The sequence below is a fragment of the Glycine soja genome, chromosome 20 (assembly GCF_004193775.1).
Source record: "Glycine soja cultivar W05 chromosome 20, ASM419377v2, whole genome shotgun sequence".
Taxonomy (NCBI): domain Eukaryota; kingdom Viridiplantae; phylum Streptophyta; class Magnoliopsida; order Fabales; family Fabaceae; genus Glycine; species Glycine soja.
This window is the reverse complement of record NC_041021.1, coordinates 47,385,691-47,410,033: the sequence shown is the minus strand read 5'-3', so window position 1 is coordinate 47,410,033 and position 24,343 is coordinate 47,385,691. Positions and strand designations below refer to the sequence as shown.

The window sequence follows — 24,343 nt, the reverse complement described above, 5'->3', positions numbered from 1 at the left end:
AAATTATGGAGAAGATGAAAACGGTAGCCTTCACAGCTTATAGATGTATGAATCATATTTGGTACCAAAGGTTTTCTACTTTTACCATTGGATTTCACATAGTGGAGTCAATCCAGTTTTAGAATACAGAATGTATATAATGAATGGCTCTACTTTAAGTGGGGATTGGAACATTCAATTTCTTTAATATTTTAGATTGACAAGAAAAGGGCAAGACCAATTAGCTTTCTGAGTGGAGAATGTATAAAATAGTGACAGAGACATTAGAGGTAAGCCAAACCAAACAGGCCATTTGATAAAGAAAGAAAATAGCAAAAGAGGAAAGCAACAAAGTGAAATGCACAGCAGAGTTCTTTGGCATATTCTTATTTGGTGCCATTATCATAAATCAGATCATATCTACATAACCTAACTTCAATTTCGAATACATGCTCCCTCTAGCTATTAACTTGAGACCAAAAAAAAAAAAAAAAATTCTTGTTACATACTCCGGTCGTTTCTTTTTGCTTGATGTTTTTTAAGAAAAAATATTAATTCGTCATTTTTTTAATAAATCACAAATATACCCAAGATTTCTGTTTAAACTCAAACCTAGCTTTCACCAGCTAATCCAAGTATTCAACGGTTAATTTCCTAATTTATGTTAAACTTATTTTAAATTTTTAATATGTCTTTTATTCTCATATTTATTATTTTAACATTTCATATAAACGGTTGTTCTTTCTCTTTTTTAATAAAGTATAATTGAGAAAATAATAATTAATAAGTTGTTGAAATTTTAAAATGATAGGTAAATAAAACCAATTTTTCTCAAGGGTGACACGATAAGTCCATGATTTCGAAAGTTCTTCCAATAACTCGACGTGAGATTGGTTGATGGCACAAGAAAAATTATCGACATCCTTATAATATGCAAGTAATTCCTAAGAAAAGCATGTAATTATCGACATCCTTATAATAAGGGCCCATTATGGAATTCACCGTGAGAGCACTGAAATTGGCATCAATTGCTACTTTCTAATCGACGAATGAATATTTAATCTATATGGAAAGGCCAAGAAGATGCACCTAAGGAGACACTATCATATCATCCATTGCAGAGCACTGAAAGAATATGAAACAGTACTTCTTGCTTTTCCTAGGTTATCAAATATCAAACTACAGGCCAAGATTTCCTAGGTTATCAAATATTGACGTTATCATGACGTAAATATCATCATGGTACGTTGATGATTCTACAACTACATTAAAATGTTGCCTTTTTTACACTAATAAATTCTTCATCGCTTACAATTTTCTTACACAACTTTGTGAATTTTTAAACACTGGTTCCACACTGGTGTGGTTGGGTTCGGCGTGACAAGAGAATATTGCAAGAAAACAACCATGGGCCATGTATATAGAAATTTGGGCTCTCTGCTTATATTCGATTAACCCGATAGCTATTTGGGTTCGCTGCTGCAACTGACCAAAACAGGTTTAATAATTTTGTTTAGCAATTGCTATTTCCACTCCCTATTATTTCTATTACACTTTTCTTTTCTGATTTTATAATTTTTTATCCCTAAATAGCCTGGTTGCCCAGCCTGGTGGCAGAAATTAATCAAAAGGGAAATAGCCAAATAGGGTTCGTTCATTCACATCATAGTCGCTTTGCAATGCATGGATCATTGTCCTTTTTCTCACTATTTGGATCGGCATCCTTCAGGCTTTCAAATACTTGTGGTTTTGAGGAAAAGAAATTGAGGATTTTTTTATCTATTTTTTACTGCATTATTTTATAGTCTTTGATGAACTTTTAACTTATAGAACAAGATGACATGATGATTTTGATTATTATGTGGATTGTAGTCAGGATAAGAGTGAAAAGGATCAAGGTAAGCATTATTTCTTTATTTGGGGGCATTTTGTTTATATAAGTGATAAGAAATTCTTTTATTTGGATTTTTGTGATTGTAAACGAGTGAGTGATTGGGTGATCGTGGACTTAAATTGTGTATCCCTATGATGCTTTTGTGAATAGGTAGGGGAATTGTGATAATTGTTGCATACTTAATTTTTGTACTTAATTTTCACAACAATCTTAATTCTTCTTATTTATTGCTTAGTTTTATTCCAATAAGTTAGAATTTGGTGTTCTTTTATATTTTTAGCTTAATGAAGTTAATTTTGGTGAATTCATTAGTTTTAGTTATGTTTTGTAGAGTTTTTGTGCATCAACAAGGAAGGAAATTTTTTTGAGTTGATGAAACAGTTTATTAGCATGCTTGCACACACTTAATGCATCAGAGTCAACTTGGAAGACCATATGAAAAACATCTACAGACTACCGGGGGAATTTGAATCTTGGTGCACACTAAGCAAATTATTCTGACTGTCAAAGATTTGGGCTAGGCGTGCACCTCAAGTTCAAGGCACAATCACTTAACCAAATGTTATTTTTGTATACACGATTAGCGTGAACCCTGGGCTCAATGCACAAGCCATTTTGCAAAAATGATAGTACAACCTTTTTGGATCTATTTAAATATTGTTTTCATTAGGATGGAAGAGAGCATTCACCAAGGGTTGTGTCTGGTGGCTAAGGAGCTTCATATTTCATTTCCCTTCATTTTTCTCCTTGACGGACTCTTCAGAATTTAGACCTTCGAGGTAAATATATCCGGTTTGAGTGCTCCTTTAAGCTTGTGTCGATCCCACATGGTTAGAGTACTCTCACAAAACAGCGTGACTCTGATGGTCTCTCTATGATTTTACCTAGTGAAAGTGATATGACTTACCAATGTGTGGTATGTCTTGTCATGTACTCCTTGACGTGGCGTCTGACGAGATTTTTCACTGATATGGTACCATATTGTATACAAGATTGAGTCTTAATGTATCTGTTGCATAACGCCTCTATAATAATCATTGTGAATTATTATGTAATGGTGGGTAATGAATTGTGTGAGTGTGAGATGTTGTGTTGTACTTAAGATGTGTTGTTCTGAACAAATGATTAATGTGAAGGTGTAAAATGTGATTTTGTGATTAAATCCTTAGGATAAGTGATGTTTCACAATGAGTGATAAAATGATGCGAATTGTGCTAAGTTGAGCTTGTTATACTTGTGTGTGTGCGTGTGCTTTCATTTATCTCTACCTATTTAGAAATATGATAACTCACTCCTTTTGTATTGTTTGTGTTTGGATCCTATAATGATCTCGAACCTTATGTTCTTTGGAGTAGATGGTTAGGTGAATGACTTTAAAGAATCTCGTATTAGAGGACGCTAGGATACAACGCTCTGATAAAATGTGACATTGGGACATGGGTTTTTATATTATTTGCATAATATTCAGAACATGTTATTTTATGTTGTTCCATTACTTAACTTGTTTTCCTTTTGTAAAAAAAAATAAAATTGGACGACCTTGTTTTAGGTCGAAGATGTTTTAAACTCTTATTTGATAAGTTTTTAATTCAATGATTAACGTCAATGTGAACCTTTTACCCACATGAACTCTTTTATGCTTAGAAAATAAAATCTTTTATGTAATTCCGCATTTTCATGTATTTTTTTTATTTAAATATGTATATTGGGGTAGAGGGTGTCACATTATGTCTAGGGATGAAATAACACTTGTTAGCCTTGTTTAACCTTTGTTCTCGAATCCAAGTGGTTTAGCTTGACTTCTAAAGGGATTAGGAGTTGAGTTAAACAACTTAAGCTCTCTCATATGAGGGATTATGGTTAGAGCACCATTGAAGGTTGAGGTAACATTAGAATGAATATTAGATAAATAAAATCTTTGTGATTACTAAAATTGTTAGTTCATTGTAGCCAAATTTTCAACACTTCATTTATTTTGCATTTAGCTCCTCTTACCCACTAATTTTTGGTGTTTTTGTTCACTTTTATTTTTTATGTTTTTAATCATATTACATAAAAAACAAATTATCCTTTGCCTAGTTTGTGCACTAGCCAAGTAGAGGTAAGTCCTTGTAGATTCGATATTTGAATTTTTCGATTTGTACTATTTGCAAGACATATTAAATTGCAAATCATAGAAATGGAATGTGCATAAATGGGAGGTGGTCTCAAAGAGTCACAACAAGGAGAAGAAGACACACGCTTGCGGATCTACATGAAGTTTAATGGGGCAATTGCCCCCACAATGTAAATTTTTTTAGAATAAATATTTTTTTATCCCCATAAAAAAATAGGTCTTGCTCCCACAAAATGATTTTTTAATAAGATAAATGCAAATAGTTGTAAAAGATAAAAAAAGAGAATAAATTGATACTAATTTTACTTACTTTATCGTTTTAAACTTTACTATTTTTATTTTTTTATTACTATTTTTAATAAAGCTTATATAATTTTTTGTTTTAGAAAGTATTTTTTGTTTTTGCTAAACTTGAGTTTAATCAAAGTCTCAACGCGCAACCGGAATGGGGCCAGTTTGGGATGGTTTTTACTTTCTAGTTGCAAGTTTCAAAATTTTAAAAACATTTGATTCTTCATAAAATAAATTTAATTTAACATAAAATGAAAAAATTAACTACCAATTAAAAAAAATGCAACGAGGACTACAGAAAAGAAAATGGCGAAGACGGGCCAAAGAAATTTTAGTTATGCAATAATTATCTAAAAAGGATGTAAGGTGAGGACTGATGAGACGGCAGAATGAACTCAAGGTAAAGCAGACAATGAATAATAAAATTGTTAAACATATTTCATCTTTATGCCTAAAGACAATTGCATGAGCCATTTCAAATTGTTTCATTCAACAACCCCAAATTAGCAGCTGAACCTTGTTGTGATTGCTGTGTTAATTTCTGCTGCGAAGCGTGTGCCTTGTGCCAAGAACATGCTGAGGGGTTTCGACCCTTCCAAAGGTATTACAGAGACTTGTTTATTTCTACGTTTGGGAACCAGCTAGTAAGGAAGAAATAATCAATTACATTTCGTTTTCAAATTAATTGTAAAATTGAAATGTTCTTTTTCCTTTTTTGAAAAATTGAAGGTTGGATTGGGCCGCCAAATGCTCCTCCAGCACCAGTGCCACCTTCCATCAGCACTAATAATGAAATTTCATATCATCAATACTTGCAACTATAAAGGAACTGTTGTCCATTGCTTAGTAACATTTAGAATCCAGCTCATGAATTTTCTTATAGTTTCTTCCTGCGTTTATTGTTATATTGTTTCAATTTATCTCAAATTAGTTATAGACCACAGTGTTATGCAAATGCTTAAACAAATTAATATATTAAGAGAAAAACTAAGGGATGCAGAACATTTTTATCAATATTTTTGCTGGAATATGTCATGCATGTTGAATAATCTTGGATGAGTCAGTAATTTCAGCTACTCTATTTCATCTAATAACCACAATTATGGTTTGTTTTGTAAAAAGAAAAACAATTGAGTTGAAGGTGAGATGATTTGTAGATTACTTAGTATGAATGTTACAAAAATATTTTTTTTCTTGTCATTATATTATTAATGTGAAATATCTATTAATTTTATTGATAAGGTACTTTTATTTTCTTATTTGATCATGTAAAAAAGAAAAGAAAAAAATATGCATATTCCTAATAAAAATAAGGTGAAACTCAGTCTAAAAGACCAAATAAGTAAAATCAAATTTTAAATCAATATATTATTGATAAGAGTAAAATTGAAATTAATTCTTTTAAAAAATATATTATGTTTTAAGTTTTGTAAATTAAAAAAATATCTACCAAGTCTAAAGATGATCGCCAACCAAGTCCTCGACGAAAGTAATAAACACTAAATTAATTTAGAAATAATTTTTTAATTTAATTAAAAGTCTTCCTTTTGGATGCTAAATACCAATAATGTCGCAAATGTATATTATTGTAGGTCCAACAGTGACCATCAACTCATCAAGAGTTGCAGACTTGCAGGTTGAACATGCGCATCTAACCCAGCTGATATAGATTGAAATTTTTGCACACGAATGAAAGTATTTATTTATAATAATTATTAGATTAAAATAAACTGTTAAATTATAATATTGTATATTTAAATATAGATTTTGTATAACTTATTTTTTCAATTAAAATCATATAAGATTGTTAAAAGATAACATAATTATAGTTCTATTTTTTTTAACTACAATAAATAAATAAAATCTTTGGTTTCTTAGTAGCACTCTAAGAAATTTAGTAAACTTTGATACTTTGAACTGATTATGGGAATAATTTTTAATTAAAAATTAAGTCACATTTAAATATTTCACTCTTTCCAAAAGATGTATTTTATGGGATTGAATTCATATTCTTTCCCACAAACTAAGTTACATCCATTTTAGGTAATTATGATTGTAAATAAATAACCTTATTTGAATAAGAATTATTTCACTTCATCTCATTTATTTATATCTCTCTCAAACTATATATATATATATTAGATAACAATAAAAATTGAAATTATTATAAAATATTATTAAATTAATAAAAATGATAATGAAATATTACTTATAGTCATGAATTAAAATATAACTATTGTATAAAAAAACAGTAGTAAACTGCCTAAAAAAAACAACAGCAAATTAATATTATAATCTTAAATAACAATAGAATATATCAAAATAAAAAATTCCAATTTTTTTGAATAATAGTAAATAAATAGTACAATAGGCAAAGGTCTTCATATATAGATTTGATTGATTTGAGTTTAACATAAAATTAAATCCAAATCAATTATATAAAATATGTTTTTGGTCTTCATAAATATATATTTTTTTAAAATTTGTCTTTTATAAAATTTTGAATACTTTATTGTCTTGACAAAATTGAACTTTGCTCTAAACTAATATAAAAAATAATACACGTTTTGGATATTTAAACTTTTCTCTAAATCAAAAAGTAACATGTTTTAATTTTGTATAAATAAAAAAAATACTCAAAATTTTGTCAATATTTTTATGTTTATAGGGAAAAAATATATTTTAGCCTATTTAATTGTGTTGATTTGGTGTGAGGTTTTAAAAATTTTACTTAAGCTAATTAGCTAACCAAGTCAATCTGTTTAAGATATAAAATAAATTGGTGTAGTTTTCCAAGTTTTTATCTCTATTCATTTTCTATTTTATGTTAACATATAAAAATATTTCTTATTCCTGAATGACTAACTACTTTTTTCTATAATTATCACTTTATACATATAATTAATTTCTTTATTTAGAATAAAATAAAAATAAATGAGTACATACCAAAAAAATACTAAATGAAGACATTTGAAAATATTAGATAAAATCAAAGGAAGCCTATTTTTTTTCTTTCCAGTAAAAATATTTCTCTTTTTCCTCACTTAGACTTAAGACACTAGTTAACATTTATAAGAAAGTAATTAATGAAATCAATTTAATTAGTTTAATTTTGATTGTTAAATTAATATATCGGATCAATTAGATCCAATCAACAGAGGCAGGCTTCCCTCATCGTTGGTTCTTTTCTATTTTTTAAATGTTTATGATAGGCATTAATTAATTAATAAGAAATAATTTATGGTTAAGTCTTTGGTGAATGTTGCGTGTGATTCATTTTTAGCAAATAGCACCCCTCACTTTATTTGATTTTTCCACCTAACATTCCGTACCCCTTTCCTATGCTTTTGTTTTGTCCTTCCACAATTTCTATGTTTCTGTCGCTCTCAATCTCCCTCCATCATATATAGGATACGAGTAACTATCACAAACTAAACTACTCATACAAAATCCGGGATTGATCAACCACCATGTCTGACGAAGTCAACAGCGTTTTCAAGAAATATCTCAACCAGCTTCAGCTCCATCCTCTCAGAACCAAGGTTTCTAATCTCCCTTTTCATTTTTCTCACTTTGATTTCTAATAAGAGAATGATTCGGTTGAATTGAAAGAAACTGTCTTTATTTTTATTTATTTTCCACTTTTGTTCTTAAGAGAGAGACACTAATGGGGTTGTTCAAAAAACAAAACTTTTGCGGTGTTAGGCAATTACTGCAGCAGTTTTGGCTGGTTTTAGTGATGCAGTTGCTCAGAAGTTATCTGGGGCCAAGAAGCTTCAGTTGAGAAGGGTGCTTCTTTTCATGGTATGTCCATTTGACTTAACTGTGCTTCTTCTTAATCAATTTGGACTTTATCTATATGACTGGATCGAATTTACTGAAAATCCGAATTTTCCATGAAGATAACTAGAGTATGGTCTTTGCCATTAACCATTTCATAACTCTCAACCAATGATCATATGAAAATAAATCAACACACTGTGCTAACTGTTTCACCTTTTCTCAAAAAGATGAAGCAGAAATTTAAGTTTGAAGTGAAATTTTTAAGGACTAAGCAATTTGATTCGCAGCTCTATGGTTTCGCCTACTCTGGACCCTTTGGACATTTTCTCCACAAATTGATGGATAAAATCTTTAAGGGGAACAAAGGCAATGATACTGTTGCTAAGAAGGTATGGTAAGCTTCTGATGTTGTATGCTGGTCACTCCTCTGCCCCTTTCACTTACAGGGACAGTATTTTGTATATTGTTAGGTTCTATAATTTCCTTGACCCTGCTACAATTTTTTAACTAATGCTCTGATGAAATGAAATATCCTGTTATTAGGTGATCCTTGAACAGATAACCAGTTCCCCATGGAACAACTTTTTGTTCATGATGTACTATGGCTTGGTTATAGAAGGTATGCTCATTGATAAAAATATGGTTGAATTTGTATGTTACTCCTCAATTTACACATAATAATTTTGAAATATTTCCATTAAAGCTTAATGGCATCTTTTGTTTTTAATGTCTCATCTGCTCTGCACCCCACCTCCCTACTCAAAACAGGAACCATTGTGTTTTTGCTCTTCCTTAAATACCTGCTTTTATATGTTTAGCATGATTATTATGCCAATGCCAGACATTGGTCACATATTGCTGCTTACTTCTTTAATTTGATTCTGTTACTGTTGTATTTCTGAAGTTAGTACGTCTTCCTAAGCTCAAAGCATTTGTATGCCAATATGGTGTTGCTCTGGAATGTGGTACTTGGAAAATGAATTTCCTCAGTGTATTCTTATTTTTCCTACCATAACACTGATAATGAATTTCAACGCATGGGAAATGCTAAATGTATTCTGCAGCAGTTATTTTATTATTTAAATTTTAAAAATAATAAAAATTTCATAGGTTTATCTTTGACACAAACAAATTGAAGTTTTAATAAACTAGTATTCATTGAGTGATAGATAAAATTTAAGCTTCTTAGAAAAAAAACACTTCATATTTCTCTCTGATTTTATTCATGGACTAAACCAAAAATGTAGGCAGCTTCCTGGCATTGTTAAGTGTTCTAATACATTTTGAAGATATAATGAATCATTTCTTAAATATGACAAAATAATCTTTTGAAAAATTTTCTGACTTATGAATAATACAAATGGTATTACATGACTAATTCTACTTGTAAATAAAATATCCTAACTATTTTATCTGCATTGCATGGTAATTAAAGTGTGAGGCTGGTTTGCAGGAAGACCTTGGAGTACAGTCATAAACAAAGTTAAAAAGGATTACCCTTCTGTTCAATTGACTGCATGGAAGGTATGGCTATGAGAACAATCTTCTGCAGTTTAGCTTATGGAGCAATTTGAAAAGTTAGTTTTTTGAAGTTATATTGTTTTTTACTTGCAGTTTTGGCCTATAGTTGGTTGGGTGAATTACCAGTATATGCCTCTGCAGCTCCGTGTTGTATTTCACAGCTCTGTTGCTGCTTGCTGGTGAGCTACATCTTTCAACTTGCTATTTATTACTCTTCCATGATTAGTTAATGTCATCTCTCATTGGTTCTAAAATTAATGAATAAGCATCATCAGTTGATAATACTATCATAGGTATGCATTTTATTGTAAATTACAAAAGGTACCTATTGAGTGATGTGAAATTATATTTACTCTAAGTAGCAGTTTCAGTTTTGACTTTATGGGGAAGGTCATAAGAGAGGATAGATTTTAGAGTGGATAAAATACTATTGATATTTGTTGAATCTTTGCAAGAGCTACCATATAAGGCTTATGCCTAACTTGCTACCAAGTATAATATATAGCTGTAATTTGATTTTCTGTTAAATAGATTAAATGTAGTACATTTTTTCTATAATAAAAGGAATGGAAATAAACATAGCCCATTTGAACTGAATTCCATAAATGTTGATGGTGCTTATTTCATACTGAAATCCTGATTTTTAGATCATAACAAAAGTTATTTATCTGCTTATAATTTATAAGTTTTTAGGAAACATATTCTTAGTGTCTGTTATTTGTATGGGGATGTAAAACTTGGTTTCATGGAAGCAAAAAAAATTGCTTTGAGAGAAAGTGTATTGGATAGTGTGTTTTTGCATCAGAAAGTGTGTAACCTTAGTTTTGAATGTCAACCAAACAGTCCTCCAATCAAATATTTTAAAGATTCAAGTACTATAACCAAATTTAGAGCTACTCACATTTATAAGGAAGACAATCATTATGCAGACTGTATTGCCAATTTTGCTAACACTGTCCCTTCTTTTTCCTCTCAGGTTTACGCCCACAATTTAAAGGGGCTTCCCTAGTATAGATTCCCTTTTCCTTGACATGGGTTTTGGTCTAATCCCCCATGCTCTTTTGTTATCTATTTATCATGAATAAATTTGGGTTGGCTTGGGCAGGGGATCTTTAGATGGGTGGGTACCAGCAAAGTTGGGATGTTCCTCCCTTTTTGATGTCCTTGCCTTCTTTTTTTAAAAACAAAACAGATGCCTAGAATCGGGTTTAATTATGCCAGTATGTTTCTAAGCCACTAGGACTTTCATTTTACATGAGGTTGAAGTGCATAATAGGTTTTAAGTGAAGGCATTGTGTGAGTGACACATGCTGATTGCTTTGGTAAGTTTGGTTTTCTACATATTCCTCACTTAACTAAAAAAATTTCTCTGTCCATTATGCAATGTGTTTGTGTTGTCCTCAATTTGAAGTGTACTATAAGATGATTAACTGGTTATGCATTGACCACACATTAGCAATACTGGATTATTCCATCTGCTCAAAATAACATGTAATTTGGCAAAGCCAAGTCATGTATAGTTGTACTGATTTATGATCATACTGGATTAGCCTTGATCATTTCGAATTGTTTCTAGTTTCAATATTTTGGAGGATATCCTATCCTCTCTAAGGTGTACTTCAATCTTTTCTCTCTATTTTTTTTTTTTTTTTAAGTTTCTTCCTTGCTTTTAAGTTTGATCATTTATTGTACTGTGTATGTTTTCTTAAAGGGAAGCATGAGTTAATAATTAATGGGCCTCTGATTTACTTTCTTTCGTCAGGGCAATCTTTCTGAATCTGAAAGCAAGGTCTGTTGCAATTAAGGCTTCCTAGGACATCATAAATTTCACACTTTTGGGTAATTTTCTGTTTCCTTCCTATGTAAATTGGGATGGAAAAAATCTACCATATTTGTTAATAGGGGAGCATTCACCATAGTTTGTTTGCCATATTAGACTATTCCATTGCTTGTTATGACCTGGTTGGTTGGACTAGCACTTGCCAATATTGATACATGAGATATTAGTTTCCTGCTTACTGATGGTATCAAATTATGGCAAGAATAGTGTGGGTTAAACTCAAAAAATTATAATCATATTTTAATTTTTAAAAACCATCTGATCCAAACTTATTCTAGAGCCCTTTTTTAAAATACGTTTTTCCTTATTAGAATTAATATTGAGAAAAAATATTTTGTTTGGTATTTTTTGTGTTTATAAAATTATTTTTTTAGTGAATCTGATTTTGAAAAATAAAAATTTTATTTGTAAGATATAAAACTCATAAAATATATTTTAAAAGTAATTTATTTTACTAGTCAACTTAAATGAACTCCTTTAAATTTAGTTTATAATATTATTTTAAATAGTTTTTTAATCTCAATTCTCTTCAACATTAATTCTATTAAAGTCGAAAACAATTTGAAGCTGACATCAGAATGCTTGTGTGTGGGCAAAAAATGAATTCAGGTGCGAGTGTGCAACTTATACATTATACGACCAATTTATGATTATAGGTAATAATTTAAACAACTTATACATTATACGTACATGCGCTCTAATTAAATTCAAAAGAATAATCATTTATATATTTTTGCCTGTTTTTAAAAAGTGACTATTTCTCAAAATTAATAAGTTATCAAACAAATACTTAGTGCAAACTTAGCTATGTTATCAACTAATTATGTATTATCAAATTGTTAAATAAGCTACCTAATTAATTAAATAAGTTCGATTATCTGACTACTAAACCAAAGAAATTAATTATTTTAACAGTATGTACAAATGAATGAGTTATCTATTTCTTTCTAATTATTAGTTTTATATTTAATATGTTCCGTGTAGGCAAGAACTTTTTAGGCTTGAAAATTGAAATTTTATAATCATCTAATTTGATATTAGTTTTACGTACACGAGCAACAATAGACCATATTTGCGATCCCTTGCCCTATTGCAGTCACAAATACAATTAATACATCTGTTAGAAACCAGTAAGCACGAATCAGTAACATTGTTTTTGTATATATGTTCCATAATTCCCACTAAGACCCAAAGGAGCTTAACTTAAAAAGCGTAGGATTAAGGTGCCAGCATGTGCATGTAAGGGATAAATAAAACTATTCACTCTAGCATTCAACCAAGACCATTATCTGAACAACATGCCGTCCATTATCTCCCAATATGCAGCCTTGAAAGTGGCCTGCAGGTTGCATGCATGCCATATGAACCATTATACCATATATAATTGGGAAAACCAGACAAACATTCCACATGATTCTGTTTTGAAGGTTGCAACATAAATGCTAAACTCGATAATTTTGGAAGAAATGGGACGTACAGTTATTATAGGAAATATCAAGCCAGTCTAGACAACTTATCCATACCTTGGAGAATAATATGCACTGGAACAAGATTTCTTCAAATTTATTAAAGAGAACTTATATTTTGAAACCCACGGATTTCAAACGCTTAATAAATATCTTTATTTTTGTTCTCTCTCTCTCTCTCTATATATAGATAAAAAAAACTTAGTTAATGTTATATATTAACAAACGAAGATGCATAGATACCTCCATGTTACTTGATATCTTGAGAGAGAAAGAGAAAAAAATATAGGTATAATATGTGATATGATTTTATAGGAAAATAGAGATAAAGAGAAAATAATGATGTCAATTAAGTATGTATGATATATGGATGTAAAAAAAATCAAAACTCCATGCACGAGAGAGAAAGAGAGAGAAGTGTAGCATGTGGGCAAATGTTATCCAATACTATTGGAACATTGGTTAAAGGAAAAATATTTTCATTGGGATGCATGCATAAAATTAGGCTCATGACTTTTTTTATACTTTCTTATCATTTTTACAATAAGTATTTTTTAAAATTTTTTTAACCAATACACTAAAGACATTGGTTAGCAGAATTCTAATGTGATATGATTTGATAGGAAAAGAGAGATAAAAAGAAAATAAAAGTGTTAACTATGTGAATATGATATATAAATGTAAAAAAGTCAGAATTCTATATTAACCATATCTCTCTCAATGAAAACAAATGTCATCTTCAATTCGCTTCCAAGTTCCAACTCCACTTTCCAATCCTCCATTCGCTATTTTAGCCAGCCTCTCTATTAATAATAACTAAGCTACCTTATACAGTTACAATCTATATATGAAATTTGTTATTACGTAGAATCTCTGTGTTCGATTTCGATACTCGGGATAATCTCCTGCTCCTAATAAAACTTATATCATCAAAGTTAATTCTAATACCAACACGTTATTTAAGTTAATTTATTATTATTTTTTATAAAAAGATGATGAAAATTTAAACGGATAAATTGATGATTATTAATATCAATCGCACCATTCACTTTAGATCATCTTGATCTACAGAAGAAATAGGGTATATTTTCACAATCATGCATCCTAGCTACGATACACATAAAAGAAATGGAAGAACCAAGAATCAGAAAAAGTCACCGATAAAGATGATCTGCACATTCGATGAGTAATATTTCTCAAGCACAAACATTATATTTTTTGGTAACAACAAAATCCCCAAACTTAAATCAAATTCAAACTAAGCTGTGCAAATAATACAATTGATCATTGATTCATGCGTTTAGAGGCACAACACAAAAGAAAAATCCAGGTCATAATACCTTGTTAATCCAGTTGAAAAGCTGGGTGGGATTCACAATTCCCTTTACATGGGTTCCCTTTGTCCTCAAAAGGTTTGCCACCTCCTTGTAATTATCCTGCTCCCTCTTTGGCTCAGCCACGCCGGATCGGGTCAAGTCGAACTCAAACTTCTGACCCAACAGAGTCCCTTTGGTCAAGAACTCGTGCGCAAGGTAGCCGGCTAGAAGCCGATTTGAGGATGGCGGCTCAGTAGCTTTCGGCGCAGCCGGCTTGTCAACTTCAGCGTGCTTGCCCTTTCTTGGGTTGCCACGTGGCAGCTTCCTACGGGGATGCTGACTCATCATCGTAGGGTTGTCAAGCGTAGACGCTACTGATACTTCTGATTTCGAGGGGTAAAATCGTGAAACCACAAATTCTTCAATATGCGTTTGTTGTTTGCCAAGGAATCGTCATAAACCGGGTCCACAGCTAAAGGTTCCAACATGCAATCAAAAGAAAAATCTATTAGATAATGAAAGTGACAACGGTAACAAATTAAAAAATAATAATAATAATAATAACAATAATTAAAAATTGGGCGAAAAGATGTGGTTAAGGGTTGGGGAAGAGAGGGAACCAGAAAGCGGCGTTGGGAGGAAGAAGGGGCGGCGGATCTGTATAAGAAGAAGGGTATCAAACGTCACCGCCGCATGCGGCGGAGAGAGAAAGATGATGGATATGGCTGAGACTCAGAGAAAAAGAAAAAAAGAAGAGGAATTGTGATTTGGGAGTAGGAATGGGAGAGGGAAAAGGAATAATATTGTGTGAGGGAAAAAGAGGGTCAATATATTTATCTGCTCAATTGTTTTACACATTTGTCCTCCAATCTCAATGATATAACTCCCATGCCACTTACTACTGTTTATTTTATTTATTAATAATAGAAAAATAAAATGTAAGTTACACTAGTAATTTAGTATTTATATTTCATATAATAAAAATCAGTGAGAGTTGAATTTAGGGAACAAGCTTTATACGTAACTCTAGTCCTTAATACAAGGCAATTTAAATTTTTTTTTCTACCACACACTGAATGAATTGATATGAAATTATTTTATCTTAATTGTAATAGAATTATCTCATGTGAAAGATATATATTAAGAATAGAAGAGTATAAATTTGAGTTATTGTTTAAACCATGAATTATTTCTCTAAGATTTGAATCTTTGTTAGAAAAACTTAGGGGATGTATATTATGGGGAATAACTTTTAAATTTCTACTTAGACAATCTTTTTTAACTAGTTTCCTACAAAAATATTTTTAGGAAGGTGAAAATTTTACTTTCTCAAGTTAATTTTTTTTAGTATAGTAAAAAATACTATGATATTCTTGTTAAATTAAGGTAATTAATAAAAATATCACTGTAACTCTTTAATTATCAAAAACTTATTTAAATATTCACAATAACCAACAAAATAGATTTTATTTATTATCACGAAACATTATTTTCAGGGTCTAATCATATGATTCGTATTTAAAGCATAATCACCTATAAAGGAAAAAAAAAATTTAAATATATAAATTATAGAGTTTTTATGATGTCCCCAATAATTTGGAGTATTTTGATACTATTAATTTTTTAACCAATCAAATTACATGTTATTTTTTCATTATTTTTTTTGCTTTTTCAAATTAGTACTTGTTTATTGTTTTTTTTTAAAATACAAATTTTTTAAATTAAAAAGTATGATTAAAGGTTAATTTAAAAGTTTGAACCTTCAAATATTTTTAGCTACTTTCGACGCCTTTTATAAAAAAATTGAGATTTAGGGTTTAAATTTTATTTTTATTTTATTATTATTATTATTTCTTAAGCATAAGTTTGATAAAAAGTGTTATAAGTAATTAAAAATATTTTAGGGTTTAGACTTTTAAAATTATCTTTAATTATATCTTCTAATTTTAAAAAAGTACAATTTAAAAATTTTAAAAATAATAATCAATGAATAATTTGAAAAACAAAAAAAAAACAATTAATGAAAAGATGACATATAATTTGATTGGTTAAAAAATTAATAGTATCAAAGCCCCCTAAATTATTGGGACATAGAAACTCTTTAGATTATATTATGTAAAATTTATAACAAACAAATATCTTAAAATATAAAATATGTTTATACGCAATATAAAATATATTTTGTTGTTTAATTATAAGTTTAATTTCTATATATTATTAGTATTAAGTATATAAATAAAAATAGAAACCCAATAAATCATTAGCCTCATTGGAACTAATTTTGATCCCTAGCTTTCAGCAAATTTCAAGTTCAAACTTCATCGAAAAAAATATTTGAAAAAAAAATCCTATTAAAGGTGACTTAATTAAGATTTTTAACAAAAATAAGCTATCCACACAAAATTGATGGATACTGTGCAAATGTTATGGTGAAAAATAAAAATAAAAAACAAAAAAGAGTAATTTAAATTAATCATGAGAAAAAAATTTAATCGATTGTTCTACGGTGTTAACTGTTAAGTGAACTATTTTAAAAGAAAAATATATATTTAAAAGTAATTAATTAAATACATTTTCAAACTTTATTTTGAAATTTTTAATGTAGGAATAGATATCATATATTTAAAAGTAGTTAATTAAATGTTTCTTATATAATCAATATATTTAAAATGTACATTAGTATGATTCATATATATTATTTTAATGTTTACTTTAAAATTAAATTTTAATTCTATTAGTCAAGTAAGGAATAATTTGAATACTTTTTTATTGAAGAAAAGTGAATTATAAGTTTGAAATTGATTTCTCTTTCCTGTATTTCAAAGATAATTAATTTTTCAAACATACATTTTTGTTAATTAGTAATTGTCCTTTAATAGTAATTATTTTTTGTTATTTTTATTTCATAATTTATATTTATTGTAAATCTTCGTTCTTTTAATTAAAATAAAATATAAAAAAAAACTTTCAAATCAAATGCTTCAAATGTATTTGTATTTTTTTTTATCTCACGTTATATTGAAGATTCCTCAAACTTTTTAATTCAAACGATTTTATCAGTACTGTTTTCTATGAGCATTAATGTCTACCACTGCACAATGTACTCTTTCTTTACTGTGTCTAAAACCCTTTTATTGTGAGTATGGAAGATTATTATTTGATACAGATTTAAGGTAAAAAAAAAAACACATTAATTATATTGTCAAGTTTTGTCATTCATTTTAGGTTTTGAACTTGTTTTGTAAAAATGAGGATGAAAATTGAATGCTCTTATATGATATATATCTCCAAATCTTTATTAACCTCTTTAACGAAACATCTTAATTTTTCTTTATTATTTTCCTCCAATTTATTAATCTTCCATTTTTTGCATTTTTTTTTGTCGTTCTTTAGTGTATTTATGAATATTATCCTAACAATAGTTTAACTTAATTAGTTAAGTAAAACATACGAGTTGTTATAAATTTCTTCATATTTATCTTTATACTTACGGATTAAAAAAAACAAATATTATCCTGATTTCTAATTTAAACATTTCCTCTTTTTCAAAATTCTGATTTTCATGCTACAATGGATTAGAGGTTCCCAGGTTTTTGCATTTACCCAAGCTTTTGAACTAAATTTTGTTCACTTAATTAATTGAATAAATAATCACTCAAATATTTCATTTTAATTATTGTTTTGTTTCTCACGTATATTTCTCTTTCGAGATAATTCTATTTGAAATACTGTGAAAAAAAACAATATCCTCATCTAACTAAACAATTTGTTATAAAAAAAAATACTCCAAAACTTATATTCCAATACTTACAAAGCCACGTTTTCATTTTTTAAACTTTTTTTTTCATGGCCTTGATTCACACATTCTGATAATATTTTATGTTAGTGTGGGTTGGATTCTATATAGTATGTAACTCTGTTGAGCTCGTAGCTAGCCCTAAACTTTGTTGGGAAGCTGGTTACTGACAAGTGGATTACTATTCAGATTCCTTACAACATAATCCATCTCATTCTAGATGATCGAATGGAGTGTTTGGTTCAATTCCACGTCTTGACAAGGGAAAATGCGCGTAACGGATGTGAAAATTGCAAGTTACTTTGAGTAGCTTTGCTGTGTGAATTGTGAGTATTAACACAAGTCTTTTGTGACGCAACAGGATGTCACCACTTTGCTAAATGAACTTGCTGTTTTACCAGGGAGTTCATGCATAAGAACACGCAACTCATTATCCACTTATATACCTTTTTTGGAGAAAAATCAATATGTACGAACTTCTTAGCTAAAATTTGTACAAAGGGAGTATAATCTCTAATTGTTTTACAAGAACCTCCAACTAAAATCTAAACATCCTTAGTTGCTGATGAGATAAGAACTTGCTTCACAAGGAAGTAATATTCTATCTGTCATGCTTTTTTTCTTCTTTCTTTTTTGTTGTTGTCTAACAAACAAAACAAATATTAAAGATACAATTTACAATCAATGTTACATTCATAATTTTAATTTCTTGAATATTGTATATTTTGACTTTATCTGCATATCTAGTAAGGTAGAAAAAATCATCGATTTCCAAAGTTAATTCTCTTCTAATCAATTTTTTAAATGAAATAATTAAGAAATCCACGAGGGAGAATCTTTCATGGCTTTTCTTTTCGATCATTTTTTGGTTGTCATGGTCATCCCAGAATGCATCTTGCATATCCTGCTAGTGGGTTGGGTCAGCTCTCTTTTCGTGGGTCAAATAAACAGGCTTGGGTCGTCTGCCTCGAAGAATTTAAAAGTAGGTCTTAACTTTTGCAACTCCTTAATATTTATATTTTTCATATTTTTATAAAATAAAATTCTAAATTAAACTACCCTTATCATATTTAATTAAGAATGATAAAAAAAATATATGTATGCATGTATAATTTGATATGGATTGAAAATTTGAAAATGAACAACTTAATGAATATTTGCAAGTAAAATAAATAATTTTTTTTTCTCTACCGGATTATTAGCGAGACAAGCTAGGGCGGACAGTAAGGTACATATATCCGTGAGCACCAACAATTTGTAATTATTTAATAAATTTAGTTATCTACAAAGTAAGTTGCTCAATTTTTTTAGTATGAATATGTTTTAAAATTATCTATTTTTAGTATACATATATAATTTTTTCAAAATTATTTACTGTTAGTTTTGTTTTATTTCTAGTTAAAAATTTGTATTTTAACAAATATCCATGAATACCATGAGTATACTTTCGAATATTTATAAAGTTTGTAAATAACTTCTAAATAAATATTACATATATGAAACGGGATAAATTTTCATCCAACGAAACGGATGACGAGAGTGCTTGTCCTACCTATCCCATTGTCATATACCTTAATCCTTCATTCGCCTGCACAATCGTACTGCCTCCAAACAATAGGTATTATATGTATGTTTGGGAACGAGGAATATAGGAATAGAGAATTCACTGGTGAGAGTTGAGATATGATATAAATTGTGCTGCAGAGAGCTTCTTGTGCTTAATAGTGCTTTTATATAGTCTTTAGAAGTTAAAATTTTTATAGCTTCATCATTTTTTCTCCGCTAAAAATTAACTTTAAAAAGGAAGAGTAATTGCTTTTTCTGTTAATGTTCTAATTAATGACCGAGATCTGTACTGTACATGAACTTTGTTTGGCTACTTTAAAAAAGGAGATATAGGTCTTTGCTTTTACGGTTGTATATGTTCAAAACAAATTAACGTTTACTATTGATAGCTAATTCTTTCTGGTCTGATTCAACAACCGGACAGCTTTGGTCACATTTGGAGGCTAGAAAACGAATTCTAATCTGCACAACTCATATCTGCAGTTTCCAATTGGATGTTAGTTGAGATCGGCATTTAATTTTTGCTTCTTATATCTATATATATGTGCCTATAGGGAAGAAAAAGACATATATACTGTTACGTACTAGCCAAAGCCAAAAGGAAATGAAATGATTCCCTGCCAGATTCTGCTTCCATAAACAATTAAATTAAATTTTACATACAATATATTACTGTCGGAGTAATAATATTAGGTTAATTAAATACCGAAACCTCAAATGATCTGCTCAACACTAAGATAAGAGGCATAACGTACTCTCTTGATTAAAAAAGCATGATCACATTGATCTATTCTAATTGTTACTCTGGATTAATTTCTTCCATTTTGAGTTACTTATTATTCTTCAAACAGATTATAAAATTAATTTTTAGTAATTAATTGTAATCTAAATACTAGATAATAAGAAAGGCAAACATGTTGTTATAACTACATATGTTTGTCATTGAATTGATAGGTCTAGACATTAGGGAAGAGAATTACAACTAAAGATTTTCCACAGACAAGACAACATATATAATGTGACCATAATTAATATCTCGCACAGGACATGTATAATATTCAGAGTTTTCTCCACGAATATATAACTGATGTAATTAAAGTAAAGTAAAACAAAATTTAAGCGAAATAACAATTAAGTAATATTAATTGAATTCTAGGCTAATTCGGTGGGTCTTTCTTTCCGTTATCCGATTACTTAATTTGCTGGGATATGGATGCCAGCCACACACAGATTTGGAGAACAAAACAAAATTCCACCGGGCAATAAATTTTGCATCTGCCCAGCACATGCAATGGTTCACCAAAGTACACCTTTGTTCCTAAACTTCGATGTGAATCCTTCTAACACATAATTTTTCTGTCTGACTTGGGTTGGGCCCATGATCTTTACTATATGTACCTTGCCTAACCCGAGTTAACCCAGATTTAGATTATTGGTTTTATAACACAATGTTCAGACTTTGTACCCATAGAATCTTGTCTAAGATATTTTTCAATTCTCAAAACCAGAATTGCACGTACTGCCACAGTCGACATGCACTTACGAAGAATAATAAAAGCCCAACCAACCACTTAATTCATAATGCTTAAGTGAATGATTAGATTAGAGTATGCCCAAAATATTTAGTGAATGATTAGATTAGAGTATGCACAAAATATATGTATATAATAAATATACTTTCCAAAATATCTAATCTAACTTGTAGAAATTAGAGAAACATCCATGCAACGCTTATTTCATTTAGACATATGACAACCTACGAAGTACACTTGGATATAACATTTAAGGCATGCATACAAGATGAATGGGAATACTAGAACTTACACCGACATGGAGACAAGTTGCAGAAATAGAACTAGGAGTGTTGCTAAGCTAAATGGACAACAGTTATGGCATACTTGCAAGAGGTTGGCCAATGGGATAAAGCTACACAGTCCACATGATAGTAAGTAGAAGGAGTACCATGTGTGAATTTCAAATTAGTGTTAGCTTTATTGTGTCAGTCCAGTAGTACAAAGTTTTGCAGTTTAAACTTTACTACTTCTTTAGTGTTTAAGGCAGGTGCACCGAACACGCGGTGAATAATTGTGTGACATTAAATGCCGCGAACAGTTAGTGGTTGAAACCAATTAAAGTCGTAGAGGGGCCAGCTTGTGATTGTGATATAGGACCCTCTCTCTCTCTCTGCGTTATAAAAACGTCTTCGAAGTTCTGCAAATTCAACCAACAACGAGGATATTGAAGAGTGTCAGTGAGTTGATAGCAGCAATTAAAAATGTTGCGGAGGTACAAGAGAGTAGCTTTGTTGTTGTTGCTTTGTGCCAATGTCTTTGTGGCCAATGTGGTTGCAAGGAATGTGGCAACTGTGGGAAATGATGAAGAAAAGAATGTAGGGTTTGGGAAGGGAGGTGGGTTCGGTGTTGGAATTGGTGGGGGGGGAGGAGCCGGAGGTGGCTTCGGAGGTGGAGGGGGGTTTGGGGGAGGAGGAGGAGCCGGAGGCGGGTTCGGAGGTGGAGGTGGTGCTGGAGGAGGGTTTGGCGGTGGAGGTGGTGCCGGTGGAGGGTTTGGTGGTGGAGCTGGGGGAGGACATGGGATTGGAGGTGGTGCCGGTGGCGGGTTTGGTAAAGGAGGAGGGCTTGGTGGTGGGATAGGTAAAGGTGGTGGGGGTGGTTTTGGGAAAGGTGGAGGAGTAGGAGGTGGTGGTGGTTTTGGAAAAGGAGGAGGTGCTGGTGGAGGTATTGGAAAAGGTGGTGGTGTTGGAGGAGGTGCTGGTGGTGGTTTTGGAAAGGGTGGTGGCATTGGAGGAGGTGCTGGTGGTGGTTTTGGAAAGGGTGGTGGAATAGGTAAAGGTGGTGGTGGAGGCTTTGGTGGTGGCATTGGAAAGGGTGGTGGCGTTGGAGGAGGTGCTGGTGGTGGTATAGGTAAGGGTGGAGGTGGAGGCTTTGGTGGTGGCGTTGGAGGAGGTGCTGGTGGTGGTTTTGGAAAAGGTGGTGGTATAGGTAAGGGTGGAGGTGGAGGCTTTGGTGGTGGTGTTGGAGGTGGAATTGGCAAAGGTGGAGGTTTAGGTGGTGGTGGTGGCTTTGGAAAGGGTGGTGGTGTTGGTGGAGGAATTGGAAAAGGAGGTGGCATTGGAGGAGGAATAGGCAAAGGTGGAGGTTTTGGTGGGGGTGTTGGAGGAGGTTCCGGTGGTGGCATTGGAGGTGGAATTGGAAAAGGAGGTGGCATTGGAGGTGGAATAGGCAAAGGTGGAGGTTTTGGTGGGGGTGTTGGAGGAGGTTCCGGTGGTGGCATTGGGGGTGGAATTGGAAAAGGAGGTGGCATTGGAGGTGGAATAGGCAAAGGTGGAGGTTTTGGTGGGGGTGTTGGAGGAGGTTCCGGTGGTGGCATTGGAGGTGGAATTGGAAAAGGTGGTGGCATTGGAGGAGGAATAGGTAAAGGTGGAGGTTTTGGTGGTGGTGTTGGTGGAGGAATAGGCAAAGGTGGAGGTTTTGGGGGTGGTGTTGGTGGCGGATTTGGTGGAGGTGGAGGTGGTGGCGGAGGTGGTGGAGGAGGAGGTGCGGGTGGCGGATTTGGCGGAGGAGCAGGAGGAGGGTTTGGTGCAGGAGGTGGATTTGGCGGAGGAGGTGGTGGTGGTGGAATTGGACACCACTAGAGCGTTGCCAACGTTGCATGCATGACAAAGTGATATTTTAACGTCCTTGTATTAGCCATGATAATTGGTTTATTGAAAAATATTGTGCGAGTAAGAGAATTAATTATTAATGTTGGTTTCATAATATTAATGTGCTCTGTTTTTATTTATAGTTAACGTTGAAGGAAAGAATCGGAGATAATATCATATATGTACTATTTTTGTATTCAATGAGAAGAAGAAATGGTAGGAAAATCACTTTCAACTTCAAGCGTCTCAAGTGACATTAATCTTCTGAATTTTGTGTTAGCCTAACAAGGCTTGATAGTTATTTTAGGGGGGTCTACCAGGAATTGACTCAAGCTGACTTGCTGATGTGATCGACTAAGATCAACATGGATAATTAGTTAATCTTTAAAAATTAATTAATTGATTAATTAATAAAAAATAATTGTCATAAAAAGTTGTCTTTCTTTAAAACAAATTATCTATTCGTATAATAGTTCTGTAATATTATTTCTGCTCATCTTTATTCCATCACAAAGCTTAATTAGTTTCCATAATATAGTCATAGGTTAAAGTTATGCTCAAAATAAAATAAAATAAATAGCGTCCTCTCTCCCACCAGATAAAAGGTAGTTTTGAAATTAGATGAAAGATCACAAACTTCCTATACACTTTCATTGTCAGTTTTAGAGTAAAAGTTAAATGTGTGAGACCCTCCATATTCCGCAAACTTTCCTGGTAATTAATTTCATTGGTATGGAACAATCGAAAGTCCTGCTTTAATTTCCACTTTTATTATATTTCTTTACATCCCTCACTTTCACTTATACCGAATACAGCCTGAATCTACAAATACGCGGTTTGGAAACCGAGTACACATATAATAACCATTTTAGTCTTTCTTCAGGTTTCAATATAAGAAAAGGAAGCATTTATTATAGGGCTTTATATAGGCAACTATATACCTAATAATTTTGGAAAGTCATATTCACATTCTACTTTTATATCTGCGCATAAAGGAGATAAGCAAGTGTACCCGTTATAATTAGAATAGCTATAAATAACCAGGACCTATTGATGGATCATCATCTCATGTATGTCAATTTCATGACATCTAAGATAATGGACGCTTCAGTGC

At 31.3% G+C, this 24,343-nt stretch overlaps 3 protein-coding genes across 6 annotated transcripts; 2 read left to right on the top strand and 1 right to left on the bottom strand.

Moving 5' to 3' along the window:
* Positions 1-7,561: 7,561 nt before the first annotated feature.
* On the top strand, positions 7,562-11,678 carry LOC114402424 (peroxisomal membrane protein PMP22-like). 2 transcript variants are annotated; one of them, XM_028364990.1, is made up of 7 exons: positions 7,562-7,822; positions 7,986-8,084; positions 8,351-8,452; positions 8,607-8,682; positions 9,517-9,587; positions 9,678-9,763; positions 11,347-11,678. In XM_028364990.1, the coding sequence occupies exons 1-7, from the start codon at positions 7,751-7,753 to the stop codon at positions 11,396-11,398; spliced, it is 558 nt and encodes a 185-aa protein (XP_028220791.1). In that variant the 5' UTR covers positions 7,562-7,750; the 3' UTR covers positions 11,399-11,678. The 2 variants fall into 2 exon arrangements, with proteins under 2 accessions (XP_028220791.1, XP_028220792.1); XM_028364991.1 differs by lacking the exon at positions 8,351-8,452 and having other exon boundaries at positions 7,567-7,822; positions 11,347-11,602.
* Positions 11,679-12,416: 738 nt separating this feature from the next.
* On the bottom strand, positions 12,417-15,023 carry LOC114401600. 3 transcript variants are annotated; one of them, XR_003664306.1, is made up of 4 exons: positions 14,827-15,023; positions 14,231-14,678; positions 12,631-12,763; positions 12,417-12,544 (listed from the first exon to the last, which is right to left on the bottom strand). XR_003664306.1 is itself a non-coding variant. In XM_028364149.1 (4 exons), exons 2-4 carry the CDS (start codon positions 14,552-14,554, stop codon positions 12,733-12,735), a joined length of 387 nt encoding a protein of 128 aa, XP_028219950.1. In that variant the 5' UTR covers positions 14,555-14,678; positions 14,827-15,023; the 3' UTR covers positions 12,417-12,732. The 3 variants fall into 3 exon arrangements, 2 of the variants coding, with proteins under 2 accessions (XP_028219950.1, XP_028219951.1); XM_028364149.1 differs by adding an exon at positions 12,948-12,979 and having other exon boundaries at positions 12,417-12,763; XM_028364150.1 differs by having other exon boundaries at positions 12,417-12,763.
* Positions 15,024-21,633: 6,610 nt separating this feature from the next.
* LOC114402585 (glycine-rich cell wall structural protein-like) lies at positions 21,634-23,470 on the top strand. Its single transcript, XM_028365215.1, has one exon. The coding sequence runs from the start codon at positions 21,844-21,846 to the stop codon at positions 23,218-23,220; it is 1,377 nt and encodes a 458-aa protein (XP_028221016.1). The 5' UTR covers positions 21,634-21,843; the 3' UTR covers positions 23,221-23,470.
* The last annotated feature ends 873 nt before the right edge of the window (positions 23,471-24,343 follow it).